The sequence below is a fragment of the Bufo gargarizans genome, chromosome 8 (assembly GCF_014858855.1).
Source record: "Bufo gargarizans isolate SCDJY-AF-19 chromosome 8, ASM1485885v1, whole genome shotgun sequence".
Lineage (NCBI taxonomy): Eukaryota > Metazoa > Chordata > Amphibia > Anura > Bufonidae > Bufo > Bufo gargarizans.
The window spans coordinates 31,400,429-31,426,868 of record NC_058087.1 but is presented as its reverse complement, the minus strand read 5'-3'; the positions used below and the strand labels follow the sequence as shown (position 1 = coordinate 31,426,868).

The 26,440-nt window shown below is 47.9% G+C and overlaps 1 protein-coding gene across 3 annotated transcripts in view; it reads left to right on the top strand.

Annotated features, from left to right (window-relative positions):
- Positions 1-26,201, top strand: part of LOC122944972 (angio-associated migratory cell protein-like) — a 28,835-nt gene extending 2,634 nt beyond the window's left edge. For all 3 annotated transcript variants that reach the window (XM_044303741.1, XM_044303740.1, XM_044303742.1), the window contains exons 4-13: positions 1,634-1,753; positions 2,013-2,152; positions 15,075-15,155; positions 17,043-17,187; positions 17,559-17,642; positions 18,194-18,309; positions 19,893-19,987; positions 20,597-20,687; positions 24,531-24,685; positions 25,965-26,201. In XM_044303741.1, the coding sequence (XP_044159676.1) occupies positions 1,634-1,753; positions 2,013-2,152; positions 15,075-15,155; positions 17,043-17,187; positions 17,559-17,642; positions 18,194-18,309; positions 19,893-19,987; positions 20,597-20,687; positions 24,531-24,685; positions 25,965-26,040 (1,103 nt within the window). In that variant the 3' untranslated portion in view covers positions 26,041-26,201. The remainder of the gene's footprint in view (positions 1-1,633; positions 1,754-2,012; positions 2,153-15,074; positions 15,156-17,042; positions 17,188-17,558; positions 17,643-18,193; positions 18,310-19,892; positions 19,988-20,596; positions 20,688-24,530; positions 24,686-25,964) is intronic.
- Positions 26,202-26,440: the final 239 nt, after the last annotated feature.

Here is a 26,440-nt window from a genome sequence, read left to right as displayed (position 1 = left end):
TTCTGTTGCAAAAAAGCATATATATATATATATATATATATATATATATCATAATTTTTTTTTTTTTTGTGTGTGTGTGTGTGCCAATCAGATAGTGGCAAAAAGGGCACTTTTGGCCTCCGTGTGGTGAATGGGAGGGGGAAGGATCTATGCGTTGGGGGTCATTGTAGGGATTGGATAACCCCTTTAACATATATACTCCTGGAGCTTGTCTTGGCATATACATTAGGCCTGTAGCCTTAAAGGGGTTGTCCCTTTCGGACAACTTATCCCCTATCCACAGGATAGAAGGTAAGTGTCTGACCAGCTCGGGTCTGACGGCTGGGGCTCCTGCTGATCATGCAGCTCCAGTTTGAATGGAGTGGCAGTGGCACAAACGTGCTGGCGCTCCATTCAGCTCTATGGGTCTACCGGAGATAGGGGAGCGCTTATACGTGGCTAGCAGTGGCAGTCCCATAGAGTTGAATGATATGGCGGACATGCGGGTCTGCTGCTCCATTCATCCATTCATACCTGTCCTCATGATCAGCAGGAGCCCCAGCTATTAGACCCCCGCCAATCAGACACTTATCCCCTGTACTGTGGATAGGGGATAAGTTGTCTTAATGGGACAATATCTTTAAATACGGCATCCATATCAGAGCAACGGGGGTCTGTCTCTCAGCTGTTGGGAGAGGCCATGACACTCATGTGAACGCTGCAGCCTCTTCAGTTTCTACCTCTGTCTGTCTACGTGCACATTGCAGGACATTGAAGAATTACCCAACACTGCCGCTGTACATTGTGCAGGCGGGCAGCACGGGGGCTCAGTGGTTATTAGCACTGGTGCCTTGCAGTGCTGGGGTTCTAGCTTCGAATCTGACCAGGGACAACATCTGCGTGGAGTTTGTATGCTCTCCTCGTGTTTGCTTAGGTTTCCTTCCACACTCCAAAAACATACAAATAGGCTATTTGGCTATTAGTGTGGGTTGGGATTGAGCGCCTATATGGCTGCCACTGACTTCCCAGGGGGTCACTAGGGCCACACAATTATCCCTGCGCTTTGAGTCCTCTTAAGAAAATGAGAAAAGCACATTACAAATGATTGTCTTTGACAGATTGAGGTAAACGTAGAAGAGTCTGCAGCATGAGCCCCACGGATGCTGAGGGTCTGACCCCCACCCATCTGATGCTGGTGAACGTGTCCTAATGATACAGCGCATCTTCACATTGTAACAGAATGAAGTAAATTTGCAAGTTCCGTGGCTGCAATGCAAAAGCAAAAAAAGTATAAAAAATAAATGCAGCAGCAACGAGGAACACCGAATAAAAAAAGTCCCTGATGATCTTTTTCCCCGTCCTGACTTTGCAGCTGCAACTTTCTCATATACTTTTCATGTCAGAATTTTCCAGATCTCTGCTTGCTGGAAACATTGCTATTTACATCAGAAGACCTGTTGCTTCTTCTCACGGCTAAGGTTTTCCTAAAAATGTATCCAGTCTAGACAACCCTCTGCATGTTTAGTACATCAGAAGCCCAAATGTTTGTTACAATGTATTGCTCCACACTACACCGATGATCATTATTGGGGGGGGGGGGGGCGCTCAGCTCATGGCCAGCACTAAGATGTCTGCCTTCTCTCTGACTTGTCAGCTCCTATATACTGTGTCAGCCTGGACCCCAAAGAGACCAAACTTGCAGTGAGTGGGGGACAATACGATAAGGCCTTTGTATGGAGAATAAGTGATGGAGAGACGCTGTTTCAGTGTAAAGGTGAGTGTCCTATGCAAATGTCTCTTTCATTAGTTTGGAGGCATAAGGCACAATGTACCTCAGGTCCTAGTGCAAACTCATTGCTGAAGATTTAAGCTAATGGAGGTCCAAGTGGTCAGAGGATATGTTAGATTTGGGTTCTCCCATCAATCGGACCCTGGTTAAATGCCCGGGTTCATCCAGTGCCTGTAGATTTACTTTTGTCAGATTTGGAGGACATTTTACGATTGTCTGATCTGTCGCTGCGAACTTCTTCCAGGTCACAAGGACGCCGTCAAATTTGCAGCATTCAGTCATGACTCCACCCTAGTGGTTACAGCGGACATGAAAGGTCTCATGAAGGTCTGGTGGGTGGAGGATGGAAAGGAGATCTGGTCATATCAAGTGCCTAAGCTTAAGGTAGGAGGTAAAGCTCCATGTTATTGGGGATACCTGCGCCTCTGTGGCTGCGCTCATCAGATCTTGAAGGTCCTGATGTTAGTAATAAAATGTAAGTGATTTCATTTGTTCCCCTTTCAGACGAGCGAGGACTCGCAGCAAATCATCTGGCCTGACCTCCCAGCACTGCTGGGGTCGCATAGCTTTATATTAATTTATGATACTATGTAACCCTTAGAGGTCTGGAATGTACTGGATAACACTGACATAATGCTGTCCAGAACTGTAAGGGTTACATAGCATCATAAATCAAGATAATGCTATGCGACCCCGGCAGTGCTGGGAGGTCAGGCCGGGTCGCTCGCTCATCTGAAAGGGGCCTTAGAGTCCGAGAACTGAAGAGACTGAACAATGTGCCCCAGTCCACCCTCCTGTACACATGTACTGATAGAGGACGGCATTATGATAAAGTGAACGTGTTCTTTTACCACATGGTGAAAAGTGAGAGAAAAAAATGAAAATAAAAATTGGGATTGTATTATTATATTTTTTTTTTGCATCCCTTCGTCTAAAAAGCTGAAATAAAAAAATAAATCAGTTAAAGCCAATCAATTAATTATACAGTGGTACCATTGAAAAACACAACTCGTTCTGCAAAACATAAGCCGTCAGCAGCTAAATCGGTGGAAAAGGAAGAATGTTGTCGGCTCCTGAAATGTGACAGTGAAAAAACATTGCTTGGGAACAAAATATGTACAGGACTAAGGGGTTAAATTCTAAACAAAAAGTTGGGACAGCTATTTTATTTAAATTTTACTCCTAAGAGCTGGGTCCATCCATCTTCTCTTATATACTGCACCAGGTCAGGAGGGGATCTATGCGTGAGGAGATTATCGTATATTGTTTTGCCCTATAAGATGCACCTAGGTTTTAGAGGAGGAAAATTAGAGATTTTCCTAAGTCATGACGTAAAGTCATGATTTTATTAAAGACACGGAGGCGAGTATTTGCTTAACTCTTTCTTTACTGAAAAATAGCAGCAAAGACAATTGAAGAAAAAACCATAAGAATATCCATGGTAACAGCTCCACCCCTTCTACCCCTATATAAGGGACATCACTGGCTGGACACTTCCTCTTCCTTTGCAGTCTTCAACGGCGAAAACTGGACTCTGGAACTGACAATAACAACCGGAACAGCAGCCGTAGAACAGTCAAACGGAACCTCTGGAAGGTGAACATCAGACGATGGATGACCAAAGTGCATCAACCTGGAGGGAAGAGAAAAAACAAACATCATGGCAGCAACTCACCCAACTGCATTGTTTCCGAACAAGCACAGCAGCCCAAGTACTTCACATGCCGTAACAGACAGATAAATAATATGGAACAGTACAAAGACCCTAAAAAACCCAGCAGGGAGGGTGAAACTGCAATGGGCGGGAAATACTCGCCTCCGTGTCTTTAATAAAATCATGACTTTACGTCATGACTTAGGAAAATCTCAAATTTTATTACAAGACACGGAGGCTCATATTTGCAAGTTTAAAGCTGGGCAATAACTGAAGCAAACACGTGAGGATCTGGCCTGAAATAGAATTCCCGAAAGGTAGAGACTCGGGACCAATCCGCCAACCGCATGACATCCTCCAAACGGGCACCAGCCACCGACAAAGAGGTAGCCGCTGCTCCCCGCACCGAATGCGCGGTGAAGATGGAAGTTTTAACACCAGAGAGGGAAAGGATCCACTTAACCCAACGGGAAAGCGTAACACTGGTAACCGGGGAAAAAGGGCGACGAAAAAAGATGAACAACTGCGGGGAATCCCGAGAGCGAAAAGCTACGGTGCGAGACTCGTACTCCCGTAAACAAGCCACGGGGCACAGCTGCAGAGAAGAAGGAAAAGACGGGTAAGTAACCGACTTGATACCCGTCTTAGTGCGACGGGATATATTGAACAGTACCCCTTGAGGCGTAAAATAACGCGCGTCAATATCTAAAGCCCGTACGTCCGAGACGCGCTTACAAGATACTAAACAAAGAAGGGTCACCAACTTGGCGGATAACTGCCGAAGAGACGGCAACGAATTGAGGGGCCAACCCTCCAGAAACCGGAGAACCGTCGCAACGTCCCAAGTGGTAGAGAAACGCGGCCTAGGAGGACGCGACAATCGAGACCCACGCAACAGACGACAGATCAACGGGTGTTGACCAGCGGGGCAACCATCAAATCCGGAATGTCTAGCAGAAATCGCCGAGCGGTAGACGTTCAGGGTACGGTAAGCTTTACCCGCCTCAAAGAGAGAAGTGAGGAACTGAAGAACCGCGACTACAGGGGCGTGAACGGGATCCAAGTCCCGTGGATCGCACCAACGAACCCAGACGTCCCAAGCCGCCTGGTAGGCTCGTCTAGTGCCTGGAGCCCAAGCCGACTCCAACAGTTGTCTGGTTGCTGTGGAAAAACTCAGAGGAATCCCAGGGCCCCCTGAAACCCGGCAAGCTAGAAGCTGCAGAGAGCCGTCTAGCAGAAGAGGATGAAGGCGACCAAAAGGGTCGAGCAAAAGCTGTGGAAACGACGGCAGGAGTCGAGGCTCCTCCGCAAGAAGATGCAGCAACTGAGGAAACCACGATTGTGTTTGCCAGAAGGGAACCACAAGGACTAACTGAGCCATCTGGCGACGGACCTGGGCGAGTACCCGAGGGATGAGGGCGAACGGAGGAAAGGCATAATGGAGGGGACCCCCCCAGTTCTGGAGGAAAGCATCCACGGCCTCTGCCTGAGGATCTGGACGCCAACTGAAGTACCTGGGCAGTTGCGTGTTCAGGCGAGACGCGAACAGATCGATGCAACATGGGCCCCAAAGAGACACAATATCTCGGAAGACCCCCGGATCCAACCTCCAGTCGCTGGAGTCCGAAATGCAACGAGAACTCCAGTCGGCCAATGTGTTGTGGAGTCCTGGAATGTACTCCGCCACCACCGAAATTCCCCTGGAAAGACAAAACTCCCAAAAATCTTTGGCCAGATAGGCCAAAACCCTGGACCGCGTTCCCCCCAGGCAATTCACGTAACGGACCGCAGAGACATTGTCCATACGAAGGCGAATACACGCCCGTACGGACCCCTGAGCAAAGCTGCGGATCGCGAAAGAACCCGCTAAGAGTTCGAGGGCATTGATGTGAAGATGAGCCTCCTCCGGAGACCATGCTCCACCCGTGGATACTCCCTGACAGTGTGCTCCCCACCCCCTCAGACTGGCATCTGACTCGATGACCAGATCCGGAAGAGGACCGAATATCGCTCGACCATTCCATACCGACAAGTTGTGTATCCACCACGTCAATTCGTCCCTGGTCTCCGTGTCCAAGACAAGAGTGTCTGAATAAGAGGCCCCTGCTCGAAGTTGAGCAATCTTCAGCCTCTGTAGAGCCCGATAATGAAGAGGGGCAGGGAATATCGCCTGAATGGAGGAAGTGAGGAGACCGATCAGGCGAGCAAGGTGACGGAGAGATAACTGAGGAAGCAAGAGAGCATGCCGAATTTCCTTGCGTATTGATTTGACCTTGGCTAAGGGCAGACTGAGGGACTGATCCAAAGAGTTCACGGAGAAACCGAGAAACTCTACCGAGGTGTCCGGGACCAGACATGATTTTTCTAAGTTGAGAACAAAACCCATCCCCTGAAGCAGGGACTTGGCCATCTCTAAATGATACAACAGAAGGGAAGGATTCTGGGCCATGATCAGGATGTCGTCCAAATAAATAATTAGACGCACCCCTCTCGCCCTGAGCCAAGCCACTACCGGCTTCATGATCTTCGTAAAGCACCACGGGGCGGATGACAGGCCAAACGGGAGGCACGTAAACCGCCAAGTCTGGCCGTTCCATAAGAACTGCAGGAGATCTCGAGATGGAGGAGCTACTGGGACCGTTAAATACGCATCCTTCAGATCCAGTTTGACGAACCAGTCTCCCGGCAGAAGCATATCCCGGAGCAGATGGATGCCCTCCATCTTGAAATGCCTGTAGCGAACGAAGACATTTAGATGTTTGAGATTTATGACTGGCCGAAACTGGCCACCTTTCTTTTGTACCAGGAAGATACTGCTCAAAACCCCTGAGAAGGGATGGGGAGACAATTCTATGGCCCCTTTGAATAGAAGGGATGACAGTTCTGAATTTAGGAGCGACCGGTCCGAGGTCGGACCCCCCCAAACAGCGGGAAGGCCCTGAGGGGTGGATACTAGCTCGATGGTAAAACCCCGGACCGTAGACAGGACCCACTGGTCTGAGGAGATCCCTGACCACACATGGAAAAAGTGACGGAGTCTTCCCCCAACCTGCTGGGAACTCAGGGGCGGCACACAAGGAGGACTTACCATATGGGCGCCTTGAGCCCGGAGTGCCACGGAAACCTCTGGAACGGGAAGGACCTCCGCGGGACGGAAAGAAGGTGGGTTGGTACCTGGAGTCCTGCAGCGACTGTCGATAAGTAAAGGAGCCACGGCCCGTGCCTTTGGGCTGAAAGTTGGAGCGGCCGGACAATCGGCCCCTAGGATTGCCGGCCCTGGAGGAAAAACGCGCCTGAAAGACGCGGCGCATAGAGCTCTGCGCTTTATCAAGGGCCGTAAAGGCGCCAACATACTTCCCCAACTCTTTTATGAAGGGGTCCCCAAACAATAGGCCTTGCGCCTCTTTCCCGGATTCAGTCAGGGATAAATTTGCCAATTTAGGCTCAATTTTATTAAAATGGCCTTTCTTCTTTCAATGGCTATAGAAGTATTAACATTGCCAGCTAGGCAAATCGCTCTTTGGGCCCAACCGCTAAGATCCTCAGGATCTACCTGGGTGCCCGCTGCCTTAGCAGATTCGGCTAGGTCAAAAAAAATTTGGCCAGCGGACCTGTCATATCCAGTAATTTATCCTGACAGGCTTTTAATGCAGAGTCTAAGCCTTTACGCGGGTTGAACCCCGTTTTAGCTAGAAATTGCACCACTTTTGGGTCCACACTAGGTGTCTCACAAATTTTGTGGGGGATCAGGGGACGTGGGCACTCTGCCCGAAGCTTACTGCGAGCTTCCTTGGAGAGGGGAGTACGAATCCTTGCTTCCAAATATTGCGCCACATGAGTGGCGGGAAGCCATTCTGAGGACCTAGGATGGTGTAACTGGTCCGGATTAAATAGGGGGTCACCCATGGGATCCAGAATAATGTCCTTGCCGGACTCTAAAGGGTCTATATCGGTCCCCGCTGATTTAGACGGGTCCTCCTCAATAGCAGGATCCACTGCCACATCAGTTAAATTATCTTCCCCAGAGTAAAGGGGGTAATCATCATACGCCTCCTCAACGGACTCTGCGTCCGAATCAGATACCTGCTCCGGTAAGGACCGGGCGGTCTTCCATGCACGTGCCCTTTCTGCCGGGCGTGAATTAGCTCTTTTGCGCGATTTGACTGCGCATTCATTGGATGGGCCAGAACCCACATTCACATTTGTTCTGGAGGCAGGAGGGGGCATTACAGGGTTAGTCTGAGCCCTTAGGGCCTGGGATATAGTGTGTGATAAGGACTCTGAAACTGTCCCCATAGCAGCAACTATTGCATCTGAAATAGACTGCTGGAGATTAGCAGCCTGCAATTCCTGAACAGGGGCATCATTAACCCTATGAGGAGGGGAAGGTGAGACCTGACTGGATCTTCTCACCGGTACCGAACTGGCAGGGGACACAGGGACCAAAGACATTCTTGAGATATGTACCTGAGGAGTAGGTCACCCCAACAGATAGAAGAAAAAACGCTGGCAAGAGCAGGAACCCGACGAGCGATGCGGACAGCACTGTGGAGCAATGAGCCGACGAGGAGCGCAGGAGCAAGAGCCCTCCCCTTCCAGAGAGAGACCAATCGGAAGAGAGGGAGGAGAAAGATGGCGTCCGAGAATCTCGCCAAGAAACGCGAGATCTCGGCGTCTGAGGGGAGAAAAAACAAAGATAGCGCCTGAGAATCCCGTGCGACGAGATGTGAGGCGCCGAAGCCCGGGAAAACAGCGCGGGAAGGCACAGGTAAGGAGAAGGAGCAACGGTAGTCAAAATGGCCTGAAATATAACTAAGGGCTATGGAAAAACGGCACCGAACAGCCGGAGACCGACCCGGTGTCACAGGGGTGAAACGGGAGGGACCGCAAGCGGCACGATTAACCCCTACAAGTCGAGACAGACCAACAGGGTACACAATAAGGAAATGGCCCTGAAAGATACCACTAAGACCCCTGTTCCAAAAGGAACTGGGGTAAAGGATATAATCCAAACACAATCTCCAAAAGGTACCCCTCAGAAACTAAAAAGGAGAAATCGATAAGACAATTAACATGAAAGAAATTTTAGACCACTTATCTGAGCTGGAGCAGCAAAGAAAGAGGAAGTGTCCAGCCAGTGATGTCCCTTATATAGGGGTAGAAGGGGTGGAGCTGTTACCATGGATATTCTTCAATTGTCTTTGCTGCTATTTTTCAGTAAAGAAAGAGTTAAGCAAATATGAGCCTCCGTGTCTTGTAATAAAATTAATATTTTTCATCAGACCTCAATAATTCCCCCAATCAGACCTCCATGTGAATGACCCTCATGCTCAGATCAGATTAAAAAGCAAAAAAATCAACTTACCTCTCCTGGTCCTGACGCCGCTGCTCCTCACATCCAGCGGTCTTATTCTTCTCCCTGCCACGCGCTGTGCTGCGACCCGATGCGCACAGGGTGAGGTCACAGCACAGAGAGTGGCCGAGGACCAGGAAGCGGTGATTACAGACCCCGGGGAGCGCTGCATTAACCACTTCCCAGTCCTCCTGTACTAAATGGAAACGCTCATTAGTATTCGCGCCATAAGACGCACTGACATTTTCTCCCCACTTTGGGGGGGGGGGGGGGGGAGTGCGTCTTATTGGGCGAAAATACGGTAACAATTGTGAGCTGGTTTTTTATTATTATTTTATTTTTTTGGGTGGGCATGTTCCAATCCATTTATGATGCAGATTTCCCTACTTTTGGCAAGGCATTGGGTCAAATTTACAACAAGTCGTCAAGTCCTGAGAATAAGCCATCAATATAAAAATACTGGAAAACCCCTACAAGCGATATTCTATGGAAACCACCTTCAGTGGGCTCCACACCCAATGCATGTGTCCTCATTCCTGATATCAGGTACATAGACGGACTCAATGGCTGTGTCTGAACTGCCCGGGTAGGTTTTGTCATGGAACCATGAACCAGACGTACAACAAGAGATAAGTGGAAATAAGAAGGCTTTATTGAAAATCAAGCTGTAAGCAAAAGTCCAAACGGATGGCTAAACCGAAGCAGGGTCTACGTAGACAGAGGTCAGGAACCAGAAGGGTAGTCAGACGAAGCCAGGATCAGGAACCAACGGGGTAGTCAGACAAAGCCAGGATCAGGAACCAACGGGGTAGTCAGACGAAGCCAGGATCAGGAACCAACGGGGTAGTCAGACGAGGCCAGGATCAGGAACCAGAAGCAGCAGCAGTCTTAGAAGCATGTGAACACAGGAGGACCAAGCAAGGAACTGAAGCCACAGACCTCCTATATATATGAGCTAGGCATCCAGCTCCTCCAAGTGGGAAGGAGAAGCCGCAGGGTGGGAGGCTACAAGAAACCCAGAAACCAAGATGGCCGCCAGCACATGTCAAACGAAGGAGAACAGTAAGAAGGTAAGACCATGACAGTACCTCCCCCTCAAGGGCCCCTCCTCCGCGGAGTAAGGAACGGTTTCTGAGGGAAGCGTGCGTGGAAGGCTCGGAGCAAAGCAGGAGCATGGACATCTGCGGAGGGAACCCAGGAACGCTCCTCTGGACCATAACCACGCCAATGGACCAAAAACTGCAACCGACCGCGGACCAGGCGTGAGTCCAGGATATTGCTCACCTCATATTCCTCATGATTGCCCACTTGGACCGGACGGGGCCGAGGAACCGAGGAAGTGAAACGATTACACACCAATGGCTTCAACAGGGAGACATGAAACACGTTGGAGATCCGCATGCCAGGAGGAAGCGCAAGGGCATAGGCTACCGGGTTTACCCTGCGAAGCACTCGGAAGGGACCAACAAAGCGAGGCGCCAGCTTGGGAGTGGGCACTCGAAGGTTGAGGTTGCGGGTGGACAACCATACACGGTCTCCGACCTGGTAGGAAGGAGCGGGCGCTCGTCTGCGATCAGCCTGGAGTCTCTGGCGCTGCGCAGAGACCTCAAGGGACCTCTGGATCTGTACCCAAGAAGCACGTAGGACGGAAAGGTGATCCTCCACAGCCGGAATATCCTGGGGAGAGAATACCTCCGGTAACATGGCAGGTTGGAACCCATAATTGGCCATGAAGGGAGACGTCCCAGAGGAAGAGTTCACCGCCGTGTTCCTGGCAAACTCAGCCCAAGGCAGGAGGTCAACCCAATTGTCTTGGTGATCGGAGACATAGCAACGAAGGAATTGCTCCAAGGCCTGATTGGATCGTTCTGCGGCCCCATTGGACTGAGGGTGGTAGGCCGAGGAGAAAGAGAGATGAATCCCCAACTGGGAGCAAAAGGCGCGCCAGAACCTGGACACAAACTGACTCCCCCGATCCGACACAATCTCCTTGGGCAAACCGTGCAACCGGAAGACCTCCCTGGCGAAAATCGTGGCCAACTCCTGTGCAGAGGGTAACTTCTTGAGAGGAACACAGTGGCACATTTTGGAAAACCGATCCACAATCATGAGAGTGACCGTATGGCCTCGGGATGCAGGGAGGTCCACAATGAAATCCATCCCCAGGTGTGACCATGGGCGCTCCCCGGTGGCTATGGGTTGCAAAAGGCCCAACGGAAGGTGCCGAGGGGACTTACTCTGGGCACAAACGGAGCATGCCGCTACATATGCGGCGATGTCGGAACGTAGAGAAGGCCACCAGAACAGACGCGAAACAGCCCAGGACAGCTGATTCTTTCCAGGATGCCCCGCGGCCTTGGAGTTATGGTAGGTTCGCAACAACCGAGTGCGCAACTCCTCAGGCACAAAACACCTGCCGTTGGGTCTCCCAGAGGGAGCACCAGATTGAGCCGCCAAAATCTGCTCACCCAGGGGAGAGGTCAGGCTGGTGGGAATGGCGGCCAGGATCTGATTCGGAGGTATGACCGAAGTCGGAATCGACTCCTCCCCGGACAGCTCGGAGTACTGCCGTGATAAGGCATCCGCTCTGATGTTCTTGGAACCGGGTAGGTAGGAGACCACGTAATTAAAACGTGACAAGAACAGAGCCCATCTGGCCTGACGTGGTGTCAATCTCTTGGCCTCAGAAAGGTAGGTCAGATTCTTGTGGTCCGTCAGGATGAGAACCGGAACCACCGAACCCTCGAGCAAGTGCCTCCACTCTTTAAGGGCCTGCACGATGGCCAATAACTCCCTGTCACCAATCTGATAGTTGCACTCCGCGGAAGACAGTTTCCGGGAGTAAAACCCACAAGGAAGCAGAGGACCCTCTGGTGTTCTACGCTGAGACAGAAGGGCGCCTACTCCCGTCTCAGACGCGTCCACCTCGAGGACAAAGGGCAACCCAGGGTTGGGATGCGACAGAATCGGAGCCGACACAAAGGCGGACTTTAGAGCCTCAAAAGCTCGGATGGCCTAGAGCGGCCAGACCTGGAAATTACTGCCCTTCCTGGTCAGATCCGTGAGAGGCTTGGCTAGCATAGAAAAGTCCCTGATGAACTTCCGATAATAATTGGCGAAGCCCAAAAAGCGCTGCAGGGCACGGAGACCACTGGGCTGGGGCCACTGTAAGACAGCCGAAACCTTCTCAGGATCCATGGAGAACCCCTCAGCGGAAATGATGTAACCTAAGAAGGTTACCTGGGATCGGTGAAATTCGCATTTCTCAAGCTTACCGAACAGCCTGTTCTCTCGTAACCGTTGCAACACTCGTCTCACATCCATAATGTGGGCCTCCATGGATTCAGAATATACCAAGATGTCATCCAAATAGACCACCACACACTGCTGCAACAGGTCACGGAAAACATCGTTGATGAATTCCTGGAAGACTGCGGGCGCATTGCACAACCCAAAGGGCATAACCAAGGATTCATAATGACCGGTCCTGGTGTTAAACGCGGTCTTCCACTCATCGCCCGCCTTGATCCTTACCAGGTTATATGCCGCCCTCAGGTCGAGTTTGGTAAAGACCGTGGCCCCTTTGAGGCGATCGAACAGCTCGGAAATCAATGGTATCGGGTAAGCGTTCTTGATCGTGATGCGATTGAGACCCCTGTAATCGATGCAAGGCCTCAACTCACCGCCCTTCTTTTTCACAAAGAAAAATCCAGCCCCTGCCGGGGACGAGGATTTGCGAATGTGTCCGCGTGAAAGCGCCTCCCTCACGTACTCCTCCATGGCCTCATTCTCCGCTACCGACAGTGGATAGACTTTGCCACGAGGAGGAACGGCACCAGATTGTAACTCTATGGCACAATCGTATGGGCGGTGCGGAGGTAGGGCAACCGCGCGCACCTTATCGAATACATCCCGGTACTCTTCGTATTCAGGAGGCAACAGAGAGTCCGAGGAAGTACACAGCAACTTGACAGGCCCATGGATGCAACTAGCCCCACACTGCGGTGACCACGAGAGGATCTCGGCCGATCTCCAATCGAAAGTCGGATTATGCTTCTGGAGCCAGGGGTACCCCAAGACCACCGAGTAGTGTGGAGACGAAATCACCTGGAGACAGACCGACACTCTGTGAACGGCACCAATGGCTATCCCCACTGGAAGGGTCTCATGAGTCACGTGTGGCGGCAGAAGGGGTCTGCCGTCTATCGCCTCAAGAGCCAGTGGGGAACCTCGAGGCTGCAGAGGAATGGAATTGGCGGCAGCGAACACACTATCAATGAACAAACCACCAGCACCAGAGTCCACCAACGCCTGGGTCGTCACCGAGCCCCCGACCCAGGAGAGGACAACAGTGATCAGTGGTTTGTCAACACGGGAAACCGGGGACGAGGAGACTCCACCCAAGATCTGCCCCCGACAGGATCTCAGGTGCAAGCGTTTCCCGGACGGTTCGGACATGCCAACCGAAAATGCCCACCGAGACCACAGTACATGCATCGGCCCTCGCGTCTCCGGAGTACCCTCTCCCCCTCGGACAGGCGAGCAAACCCCAGCTGCATGGGTTCACCCCCAGACAAGTCATCCCCAGGAGGCGTGGGAGGAGAGGGAGGCACGGGTGGGACAGCAAACGTAGGCGCCAATCTGTTAGAAGACCTCCGCAGGCTCTCCTTAAAGGAAGGTCTCTCCCTGAGTCTGGTGTCAATCAAAATCAGGAAAGAAATAAGAGACTCGAGCTCCACTGGTAGGTCCTTAGCTGCAACCTCATCCTTCAAGGCATCCGAGAGACCATGAGAGAAAGCAGCGACCAGAGCCTCATTATTCCAGCCCACCTCTGCTGCCAGGGTACGAAACTCAATGGCGTATTCAGCTACGGATCGTGAACCCTGTCTGATGGACATAAGGAGCTTCGCAGCAGAGGCAGCACGAGCCGGCACATCGAATACCTTCCGAAGAGAAGCAACAAAACCGGAAAACTCGGCAACCACCGGATTGTTGTTCTCCCATAAAGGGCTGGCCCACGCAAAGGCCTTGTCCGAGAGCAGCGAGATCAAGAAGCCCACCTTTGATCTCTCAGTAGGAAAGGCATGTGGCAGCAACTCGAAATAAATGCCCACCTGGTTAAGGAAACCTCGGCACTGAGTTGGCTCTCCCCCAAAGCGCTGTGGAAGGGGGGCAGAACCGGTCATACCCCGAGACACCGCAGGCGCAGCAACAGGTGTCGGGGTAGACTCTGGCGCAACAACCGGAGCGGCAGTAGGAGCGGGCCCAGGAGCGACAACCGACCCATCGGCAGCGGAAGCGAAATGAGCCGTGCGTTCAAGCAGAGTTTGCAACGCCACAGCGAACCGACCCAACAGGTGATCCTGCTGATCAAGTCTGGCAACCAGCGTAGGTAGCGAGGATGGCCCTGTACCGTCAGAATTCATGGCTTGGTCCTAATGTCATGGAACCATGAACCAGACGTACAACAAGAGATAAGTGGAAATAAGAAGGCTTTATTGAAAATCAAGCTGTAAGCAAAAGTCCAAACGGATGGCTAAACCGAAGCAGGGTCTACGTAGACAGAGGTCAGGAACCAGAAGGGTAGTCAGACGAAGCCAGGATCAGGAACCAACGGGGTAGTCAGACGAGGCCAGGATCAGGAACCAGAAGCAGCAGCAGTCTTAGAAGCATGTGAACACAGGAGGACCAAGCAAGGAACTGAAGCCACAGACCTCCTATATATATGAGCTAGGCATCCAGCTCCTCCCAGTGGGAAGGAGAAGCCGCAGGGTGGGAGGCTACAAGAAACCCAGAAACCAAGATGGCCGCCAGCACATGTCAAACGAAGGAGAACAGTAAGAAGGTAAGACCATGACAGGTTTACAAGGCAGTATGGGAAATGTTCTGCAGGGCTCTATGCAGGAGAGATGACAAAACTCCGGACCAGAAGTTCAGAATGGTCTCAAGCGGTGTACTGGGGGGTCTGATGTAAGAAAATGGTCAGATTCCTGCATAATGTATCTTTATAGCTGTATTACATAGAAGAATATACTGTGTATGTATGTATGTATATATAATGTGTGTGTGTGACTCCTGTAAAATTTCTCCTCTTTTTATTAGTTAGATCCTCGTCTTTCTCTCTAGGACAAGGAGTAAAAGTGAAAATCTGTCTTTTTGCTTTAGTCTGAAAGCAGAACATACATCATTCTACATTCCAAATTCAATGTATTTATATATTTGTACATCGCAACTTTATTGTTGCTGTTCAAATATTTTGTGTAATAGTAATTCCTTTTTTGTTCTCATTATTATTCTAGGTGGAAGCTCCTAGGGAGCATTACGAGGGAGTAGTTGTCCCTGTTATAATCCTTTTAGAGTCAAGGAAAGACAAATTACAGGTAAGATAAACTTTCACTATTCTTGTACATAGGAGGCAGTATTATAGTAGTTATATTCTTGTACATAGGAGCAGTATTATAGTAGTTATATTCTTGTACATAGGAGCAGTATTATAGTAGTTATATTCTTGTACATAGGAGCAGTATTATAGTAGTTATATTCTTGTACATAGGAGCAGTATTATAGTAGTTATATTCTTGTACATGGGAGCAGTATTATAGTAGTTATATTCTTGTACATAGGAGCAGTATTATAGTAGTTATATTCTTGTACATAGGAGCAGTATTATAGTAGTTATATTCTTGTACATAGGAGCAGTATTATAGTAGTTATATTCTTGTACATAGGAGCAGTATTATAGTAGTTATATTCTTGTACATAGGAGCAGTATTATAGTAATTATATTCTTGTACATAGGAGCAGTATTATAGTAGTTATATTCTTGTACATAGGAGCAGTATTATAGTAGTTATATTCTTGTACATAGGAGCAGTATTATAATAGTTATATTCTTGTACATAGGAGCAGTATTATAGTAGTTATATTTTTGTACATAGGGGGCAGTATTATAGTAGATATTTTCTTGTACATAGGAGCAGTATTATAGTAGTTATATTCTTGTACATAGGAGCAATATTATAGTAGTTATATTCTTATACATAGAAGCAGTATTATAGTAGTTATATTCTTGTACATAGGGAGCAGTATTATAGTAGTTATATTCTTGTACATAGGTGGCAGTATTATAGTAGTTATATTCTTGTACATAGGAGCAGTATTATAGTAGTTATATTCTTGTACATAGGAGCAGTATTATAGTAGTTATATTCTTGTACATAGGAGCAGTATTATAGTAGTTATATTCTTGTACATAGGAGCAGTATTATAGTAGTTATATTCTTGTACATAGGAGCAGTATTATAATAGTTATATTCTTGTACATAGGAGCAGTATTATAATAGTTATATTCTTGTACATAGGAGCAGTATTATAGTAGTTATATTTTTGTACATAGGGGGCAGTATTATAGTAGTTATATTCTTGTACATAGGAGCAATATTATAGTAGTTATATTCTTATACATAGGAGCAGTATTATAGTAGTTATATTCTTGTACATAGGTGGCAGTATTATAGTAGTTATATTCTTGTACATAGGTGGCAGTATTATAGTAGTTATATTCTTGTACATAGGTGGCAGTATTATAGTAGTTATATTCTTGTACATAGGAGCAGTATTATAGTAGTTATAGTCTTGTACATAGGAGCAGTATTATAGTAGTTATAGTCTTGTACATAGGAGCAGTATTATAGTAGTTATATTCTTGTACATAGGAGCAGTATTATAGTAGTTATATTCTTGTACATAAGAGCAGTATTATAGTAGTTATAGTCTTGTACATAGGAGCAGTATTATAGTAGTTATATTCTTGTACATAGGGGGCAGTATTATAGTAGTTATATTCTTGTACATAGGGGGCAGTATTATAGTAGTTATATTCTTGTACATAGGGGCAGTATTATAGTAGTTATATTCTTATATCAGTTTCTTTCATTTTAACAAGGGATATAATTTCGCTCCTAACAAGCTCTGCCTCTGATGCCACCAGATGTAGGGTTGTTATCCTACAAGTCAATGTTTGACCTTTTCAAAGGCCATGAGATTTTGTAAGAGGTTGTTCAGTGACTTCTAGGATAGCCTCCTTACATCTGGTAGCATTAGAGACAGAGCTTGCTGTGAGCTCTTTTGCATACCTGCTTCCCAGGATTCCAGAGGAGAGTTGCCTGGCCTATAAGACTCCTTACGCCCTTTTAAGGCGCTCTCCATAAGGAGATATTGTATTCCCAATTTCATTTTAACAGTCTTGAACGTCTCTTCCCTTGCAGTGGTTGGAGTGGCATCCTCGTGCCCACGTGTTACTTTATGGTACACCAGATGGCAATACATGGATGTGGAAAATACCCAGCGGAGAGTGTAAAAGTTTCCAAGGACCAAGCTGCCCGGCTACCTGCGGACAGTTCCTACCAGATGGTGAGTATTACTTACTGACCACTATGACTGATATAAATTTCTTTGACTGTGTAACGTAATTTCTCAAATAATAAAATAAAGTGCTGGAGTTTCCTATCTGGACAGAATTTCCCTAAGTGGTGAACCACTGACAATTCGCTGTCATGACCTGGGAAGGTGCAGCCGCAGCACTGCTCCTGGGTCATAAACGGAGGGAATCCCCTGTATTTTGGTTAATTTCCCAATAGGACAGGGGCTGCTCCAATGGGATACGGAATTCGGTCTCCCATAGTTATACCTGGAATATATCTTTATGTGCTGTTATAATCTTTATCAGATGTTGTTAAGGTTCAGGTATCGGCCCTTTAACTCCTCTGTGTTTTGTGCCTGAGGCGAGAGAGCCGTTGTTGGCTATGAGGATGGAAGCGTACGGATATGGGACCTCAAAGAGGGGAAAACTCTGCATGCCCTGGAAGGTAAGTGCTCTTTAACGGGGTTATCCAGCACTGAAAGAGTGGCCCAGAGCTGCCCGACCCAGTGTGGGGGTGATGCTCACCTGATCCCCGCTACTAGATCTGCACTGTTGGGCTTCCAGGCTGGCAGTTCCGTTGACGGCAATCACAGGCCGCAAAAGTGACCTGCTCCCCTTCTGTCGCACATGATTCTACATGTGACGGAAGGGGAGCAGGTCACCGGTGTGGCCTGTGATTGGCTGCAGCGGTCAGGTGTGCCCCCATAACCAGCTGTTGTTCTTGGCTCAACAGCTGGCCAGGGCACCCAACAGACCGGATCAGGTAAGCATCACCTCCACCCTTGGTCAGGCAGGTCTGGGCCACGCTCTTAGTGTTGGTTAACCCCTTTAACTATGTTCTCCTACTCCTAGTGGACACTCGGGGAACTGCTGTAAAATGTTCTTGTTCACAGCTGTTTGTCCTCATTGATAGAAGACGTCTTCTATTCTAGCAGCTGCTTCGTCTTGTTTTTTCTGTTAATGGTTGCTGTCATTACTCTGTTATTTGTATTTTAGGCACTGATTCCCATAGGGGACCTATGTCATGTGTAGCCTGTAACACAGACGGTAGCCTAATTCTCTCTGGTTCTTTTGATTGCGACACAAAAATGGTGAACACCGCCACCGGGAAGGTGATTATTTCCCTTCATCAGTTCGTTATATCAGTTTAGATGATAATATAACTTAAAGGGGTCTATCTGGGACATTGATGGCGTATTGCTAGGATATGAAATCAATGTCCGATAGGTGCGAGTCCAACCTCTGGGACCTGCTCCTATTCTAGAGAACGGGGCCCCCAAAGTGAAGGAGCGTGCGCGGTGTGCTCTCTGATCATCGCTGTGGGAGTTCCAAAAATAACTGAGCGAGCCCACACAGCTATTTTCAAAAGTACAACAGGGATGAATAGAGTGCACTGCGCAGAAATAGCCATAATTGTGAACAAAGGGTGGCCAACCATGGACGGTGTGCTCCCCTTCACTTTGAGGGCTTAGTTGTGGAGAAGATAGGTGTGGGTCCGAGAATCAGGATGCACATATATCTGATATTGATGGCATGTCCTAACAATATGCCACCCAAGTCCCAGATGAGAATACCCCTTTAAAAGGTGGAGATGGCAGTCAACCCATGAATGCTACGTAAGGCTGGGTTCCCATCCGCAAAAAACGTATACGTTAAACGGATGCCTCAGACTGGTGCCATACAGTGGCATCCGTTCACCATAGAGTTCCATTGTAAAAAAATAAAAAAGTATACTTTTTTTACCATTGTACCACTTTTTTACTGGACTGTGCAGGATGCAAGAGCGCGGTGTGCTGCGATTTTGTATTCTTTTTTTTTTTTTTTTTTTTTTTTTTTTTGTACATGTCAAATGGAGGCATAAAACGTGATGTGACCCCAGCCTAAACTACACAAGAGTATGTATGTTTGCCCATGCTACATTATATATGCAAAACTTTTTTTTTTTTTTTGCTGGAGCGCTTCTTTAAAGGGAATCTTTCACCACATATGTGTAAACAAAGCCTGTATAGACGTGCGCTTGGCAGCTAATTGTAATGATTTTTGTGCCATGCAAATGGGCCCCTTGGTGCAATGAGAGCATTGCCATTGCACCTGAAGCTCCAGTCACTTTCTTTGCCGGCTGTGCCCCCTCCCCCCAGGGTCAGGCAGTGTACATGTACTCGTTCATGCCTTGCTATAAAATCTTGCAGCAGTGCATTCAGCGCACGCACAGTACAGGTCTGGAGCTCACCAGGCAGATGCGCAGACAAATTCCATCTCTCCTGTGAATGCGATGTATCAAGATATCAAGGCCAGGCATGAGTACACCACCTGGTACTGCCACTTAGTGTGGGGAGGGCGCAGCCGATACAGTAGGTGACTGGAAATCCCGGTGCAATGGCAACACCCTCTTTGCACTGAGGCGTTAATTTGCAATTTTCTGTGACTTGGGACCACATATCCAGATGGGACAAAGATCATTGCGAAGTGCACATCTACACAGAAGCTTTATTTACAGGTATGGGGTGACAGATTCCCTTTAAATGTTTGTAAGGTCAAAATAGCTGCTACAAGTTAAATGTATAACCGACCATACGGTTCACCCCTCCCCCCCCCCAACATAACAGGGGTTCACTGGTGTCTCCCTTGTAATTAAATATTATGGCATTTCCTCTGCAAGGTATTAATCATCACCTCTATCACTCCTTGTATGCAGGTTGTCGGACTCTTCCGGATAGAAAGTTACGCATCCAAGAACCCTAAAGATGAAGCAGACTTTAATTCGGTGGAGTGTATGGCATTCTGCGATGTGTAAGTGACCGGCAGTCTGTAAGAGCAAGTGCTCTTCATCCAGTGCTGCTGCATCTGCGGGGCAGTGACCGTGCTCAGAAACGCGTGGGTGCCATGATCATGTGGTGTCTCTTGGCCAATCACACATTTGAACAGCGTTTGTAAAAGCTTCTGCGCAAGCGCTGGACTATTACAAAGAGCTGAAAGAGTGATAATACCTGCAGCAACTTAAGCCAAGCCAATCCTTTACCCTCACCCAGTGCAGCCCATTCCCCTTTGCACCGCACGTGCTTTGGTTGGCACACAGTAATGAAATGACAGTAATGAAGCCTATGTCCCTTAGTGCCCCCTCACAGTAGTGATGCCCCTCACAAAGATCGACTGCTCCTAGCAATGCCCTTTTAATGCCTCCCCACACAGAAGTAGTGCCCTTAATAAAAAAAAAAAGTAATTGTCACCCAGCCTTATTCCCATGGCGAACAGAACACTCGGCAGATCTACCCCGGTCTGTGCGGCGCAGCAGGGGCTGTGATGTCATCATATAGTGCCAGGCAGCAGCAGGGTCTGCAGGGTGAATAGAGGAGCAGGGAGCTGCCCAATGACTTCCGAGCTTCTGTTCTCTCGTTTCAGTCTGCCCCTGGTCGCAGTCCTTTACCTGGATGGATCCGTGGCAATTTATGACATTTTAACACAGACTCTGCGGCATCGGTTCCGTCACAAAGTGAGTGATCTCTTCCTACCCGTTTTATGCTGCAGTGTCGATGCTGATAGGTGAGGATTTACGTACAGAGCGAGATCAGCACCTGAGGTTAAACCGAATGTCCATCTGCACAGACTTATTTCTTAATATGTCTTTATAGAGATCAGAGCTCTGTTTATCTTATACAGAGCACCAAATCCCCTGCATAGTTAAGGATTGTAGTCTCCACTAGAGAGAGCTTAGGATATACTGTTCAATGTATAGGCAGTATGCTGTAAGCTTCTGAGCTCCCCCTAGTGGAGGCTGTACATATCTGTATGTAGTAATCTCCTGAGCTCCCTCTAGTGGTGGCTGTATATATCTGTATGCAGTATAACTCCTGAGCTCCCTCTATTGGTTACTGTATATAACTGTATATACAGCAGAGATCAGCAACCTTTGGCACGCCAGCTTCTGTGAAACTACAACTTCCAGCGTGCAAACATGCTCGGCTGTTGCCCGGCTGTTGTCAAAACTGCCATAGAAGTTATGGGCCTGTCTCTCTTATGGAGCATTCTGGGAGTTGTAGCTTCAGAACATCTGGAGTGCCGGTGGTTGCTGATCCCTGGTATACAGTAATCTCCTGAGCTCCCCATAGTGATGGCTACAGGAAGAGGGAATCTCATGTTATAAACTCATTCCTATGTAGGTGATTTGAAGCTCTGATGCAGAGCACTGTACCAGGATGTATTTCTTCCCTAACCTTGCTGAAAAAACTGATCAGACTTGTGTTTTACATTTGTTTAATGGGGTTATTCTGGTTTTAATGAGTACATTTATTTATTTATTTTTTAGAGAATAGGATACTATTAGGAACTATGATATAGTATAATATAGGAACTATTTTCTAATATACAGTACAGACCAAAAGTTTGGACACACCTTCTCATTCAAAGAGTTTTCTTTATTTTCATGACTATGAACATTGTAGATTCACACTGAAGGCATCAAAACTATGAATTAACACATGTGTAGTGATGAGCGAACTTCTGTTTTAAGTTCGGCGTCTAAAGTTCGGCTTCCGGTTAGCGGAGAATCCCGATATGGATTCCGACTTCCGTTGTGGTCCGTGGTAGCGGAATCAATAATGGCCGATTATTGATTCCGCTACCACGGACCACAACGGAAGTCGGAATCCATATTGGGAACCATATCGGGATTCTCCGCTAACCGGAAGCCGAACTTTAGACGCCGAACTTAAAACAGAAGTTCGCTCATCACTACACATGTGGAATTATATACATAACAAAAAAGTGTGAAACAACTGAAAATATGTCATATTCTAGGTTCTTCAAAGTAGCCACCTTTTGCTTTGATTACTGCTTTGCGCACTCTTGGCATTCTCTGGATGAGCTTCAAGAGGTCGTCACCTGAAATGGTCTTCACATCACAGGTGTGCCCTGTCAGGTTTAATAAGTGGGATTTCTTGCCTTATAAATGGGGTTGGGACCATCAGTTGCGTTGTGGAGAAGTCAGGTGGATACACAGCTGATAGTCCTACTGAATAGACTGTTAGAATTTGTATTATGGCAAGAAAAAAGCAGCTAAGTAAAGAAAAACGAGTGGCCATCATTACTTTAAGAAATGAAGGTCAGTCAGTCTGAAAAATTGGGAAAACTTTGAAAGTGTCCCCAAGTGCAGTCACAAAAACCATCAAGCGCTACAAAGAAACTGTCTCACATGCGGACCGCCCCAGGAAAGGAAGACCAAGAGTCACCTCTGCTGCGGAGGATAAGTTCATCCGAGTCACCAGCCTCAGAAATCGCAGGTTAACAGCAGCTCAGATTAGAGACCAGGTCAATGCCACACACAGTTCTAGCAGCAGACACATCTCTAGAACAACTGTTAAGAGGAGACTGTGTGAATCAGGCCTTCATGGTAGAATATCTGCTAGGAAACCACTGCTAAGGACAGGCAACAAGCAGAAGAGACTTGTTTGGGCTAAAGAACACAAGGAATGGACATTAGACCAGTGGAAATCTGTGCTTTGGTCTGATGAGTCCAAATTTGAGATCTTTGGTTCCAACCACCGTGTCTTTGTGCGACGCAGAAAAGGTGAACGGATGGACTCTACATGCCTGGTTCCCACCGTGAAGCATGGAGGAGGAGGAGTGGTGGTGTGGGGGGGCTTTGCTGGTGACACTGTTGGGGATTTATTCAAAATTGAAGGCATACTGAACCAGCATGGCTAGCACAGCATCTTGCAGCGGCATGCTGTTCCATCCGGTTTGCATTTAGTTGGACCATCATTTATTTTTCAATAGGACAATGACCCCAAACACACCTCCAGGCTGTGTAAGGGCTATTTGACCATGAAGGAGAGTGATGGGGTGCTGCGCCAGATGACCTGGCCTCCACAGCCACCGGACCTGAACCCAATCGAGATGGTTTGGGGTGAGCTGGACCGTAGAGTGAAGGCAAAAGGGCCAACAAGTCCTAAGCATCTCTGGGAACTCCTTCAAGACTGTTGGAAGACCATTTCAGGTGACTACCTCTTGAAGCTCATCAAGAGAATGCCAAGAGTGTGCAAAGCAGTAATCAAAGCAAAAGGTGGCTACTTTGAAGAACCTAGAATATGACATATTTTCAGTTGTTTCACACTTTTTTGTTATGTATATAATTCCACATGTGTTAATTCATAGTTTTGATGCCTTCAGTGTGAATCTACAATTTTCATAGTCATGAAAATAAAGAAAACTCTTTGAATGAGAAGGTGTGTCCAAACTTTTGGTCTGTACTGTATATCTATGTAAAATTTTGCTTGCAGACTTTTATTATATTCATACAATAACGTCTCTCCCAAGACAAAAAAAATAATAATGGGAAGACCCATTGTAGCCCTGTACAATACATCCATAGGAGAGCTGGTTAAGACTTAACATGTCATGTGATCCTCCGTGTCATGTGACCTGACTTTCCATTAACTGCTCAGGTATCTAACAGGTGAATATTGGTTTAATGAGCAGAACATGTTCAGTATAAAAAGTATTGGTACCTGCATCAGGATCTCATTGTGTCTCCCTGTATAGAAGCAGATCTCTGTGTGTACAGTTTTTTTTTTTCCACACTAAACTTTATTAAAAACATGACAATATCACCTAGAGACTGGCAGCCATGTGAACACAGTTACTGAAATAACCAGAATAAAAATTATGATTCCACCCCCAGTCCTATGTAGTTATACCATGGATGTGTCTTGTGTGCTTACCCAGCACATGTAATCCCTGACATTCTGCAAGCAGCAGTGTGACGTGACATACATGATGTGCAGGGTGTCACATGATTGATGCCATGTTTCAGTTAGGCCATGGATACATTACACAGGACTGACACATGGGATGTACCATTCTACTGCATATAGGGGTCAACTGCCTGATATAAGAAAGGTATCTATGCAGAATTTTAAATAAATGTATATTAGAAAACTGTATGATTTTCTATTATATAAACTAGGCATGCTCAACCTGCGGCCCTCCAGCTGTTGTGAAACTACAACTCCCACAATGCCCTGCTGTAGGCTGTTCGGGCATGCTGGGAGTTGTAGTTTTGCAACAGCTGGAGGGCCGCAGGTTGAGCATACCTGATATAAACAAATAAGAAAAAAATGGAATACCCCTTTAATTTGTATGGATGCAGCCACATGATATAATCGTCTAATGCATATATCTGACATATGTTCTGTAAGATTCCCATAGGCTTCTGCGGGGAAGACCTATACATTGTGAAGCTGCTATGTTACCACGTGTTCTGTCATGTGACCCTAGCCTTATATACAAGAAGGATAATGATGGATGAGGCTTAACTTCTGTCCCTTTTGTTCTTTAGTCCACCTTAATAAAGCTCACATGGGAGGACATGTCCCCTGTGCTCTACACTTGCTGCAGGGATGGGGCCATCAATCTGTGGGACTCTCAGTCAGGAGAAATGATAATTGAATATGGTGGCCACACCGCCGAGATTACCGACTTTGCAATTAATAAGTGAGTATTGACTCCGGAGTCTTCATCCTCTTGTTACTGTTGAGTCTGTGTAAAACATCCACTTATAAATGGGGACTGTATACATGGCAATTTCCCAATATCTACCAACTATTGGAATCCCCCCCACACAGAAATATATACAATGTTATATAGCAGTGTTCACATTCGCCAACATCCAGTGGCCAAAAAGGCTACACTGTTCCTTTAGAGGGTAGAGTTCTTATTAAGTTTTCACCTCCAGTAGAAGAGGAGATAATCCCAACTAAGACTGGGCCCCCTCTTGCCCTGGGCCCCATAGCAGTCGCCTGGTCTGCCGCTATGGTAGTTACGCCCCTGTCTGCAGCCCCTCTCCTCTCCTGAAGGCTCAGCCTGCGGCTCCTCTCCTCTCCTGAAGGCTCAGCCTGCGGCCCCTCTCCTCTCCTGAAGGCTCAGCCTGCGGCCCCTCTCCTCTCCTCTCCTGAAGGCTCAGCCTGCGGCCCCTCTCCTCTCCTCTCCTGAAGGCTCAGCCTGCGGCCCTTCTCCTCTCCTGTAGGCTCAGCCTGCGGCCCTCTCCTCTCCTGTAGGCTCAGCCTGCGGCCCCTCTCCGCTCCTGTAGGCTCAGCCTGCGGCCCCTCTCCTCTCCTGTAGGCTCAGCCTGCGGCCCCTCTCCTCTCCTGTAGGCTCAGCCTGCGGCCCCTCTCCTCTCCTCTCCTGTAGGCTCAGCCGCGGCCCTTTTCCTCTCCTCTCCTGTAGGCTCAGCCCGCGGCCCTTTTCCTCTCTCTCCTGTAGGCTCAGCCGCGGCCCTTTTCCTCTCCTCTCCTGTAGGCTCAGCCCGCGGCCCTTTTCCTCTCCTCTCCTCCTGTAGGCTCAGCCCGCGGCCTTTTCCTCTTCCTCTCCTGTAGGCTCAGCTGCGGCCTTCCTCTCCTCTCCTCTCCTGTAGGCTCAGCCTGCGGCCCTTTTCCTCTCCTCTCCTCTCCTGTAGGCTCAGCCTGCGGCCCTTTTCCTCTCCTCTCCTGTAGGCTCAGCCTGCGGCCCTTTTCCTCTCCTCTCCTGTAGGCTCAGCCTGCGGCCCTTTTCCTCTCCTCTCCTGTAGGTTTCCGGGAACCAGCTGTTGTGTTCCATGGCGAACTGAACAGCTTGCAGTGCATTGTAATACATGCAAGCTGCAGAAGACACCGTTTATGAAATAAAGCAATAGGGAAAATGACATCAGCCGCAGTTATTGTCGTTTATCCCTATATTTGCCAAAATTCCCTTACTGCTCGACATGACACAGTAACGTATCTTCTTTATTTTTCAGAGACTCTTCCATCGTGGTAACCGTCTCTTCGGATCACGAGGCAAAAGTATTCTGTGTGGATAAACTTGACCGCTAGACACGACCGTCCCTTCACTGTGAAGCGCAGACCCCCCCAATGTTTCTGGAGCTGGGAGGCTGGAGCTGTATTTTCTGTTCTGTACATGTTTCGTAGGGTTGAATGCGTTTAACTTAACACTGACTGATGTATGTTGATATAAACACGTATGTGGGCTCTCATGTATGATGTATCTGTGACTCGCACCGTCTTCAACTTTTTAGTAATTGGTAAAGTTAGCATTTTGATTTCTTAAAGTTACAGGCCATGAGTTCAGGGCATCCGCAAAGGAGAGACGGAGGACACCTGTCAGCCGCACACAGGAGAGCGCCATTTTATATATGCTCTCTTCAAGGGTCTCCCGCCATGTGTGAGACTTGAATGGATTGTCTGGGATTCCAAGACATTATTTAAAATAAAA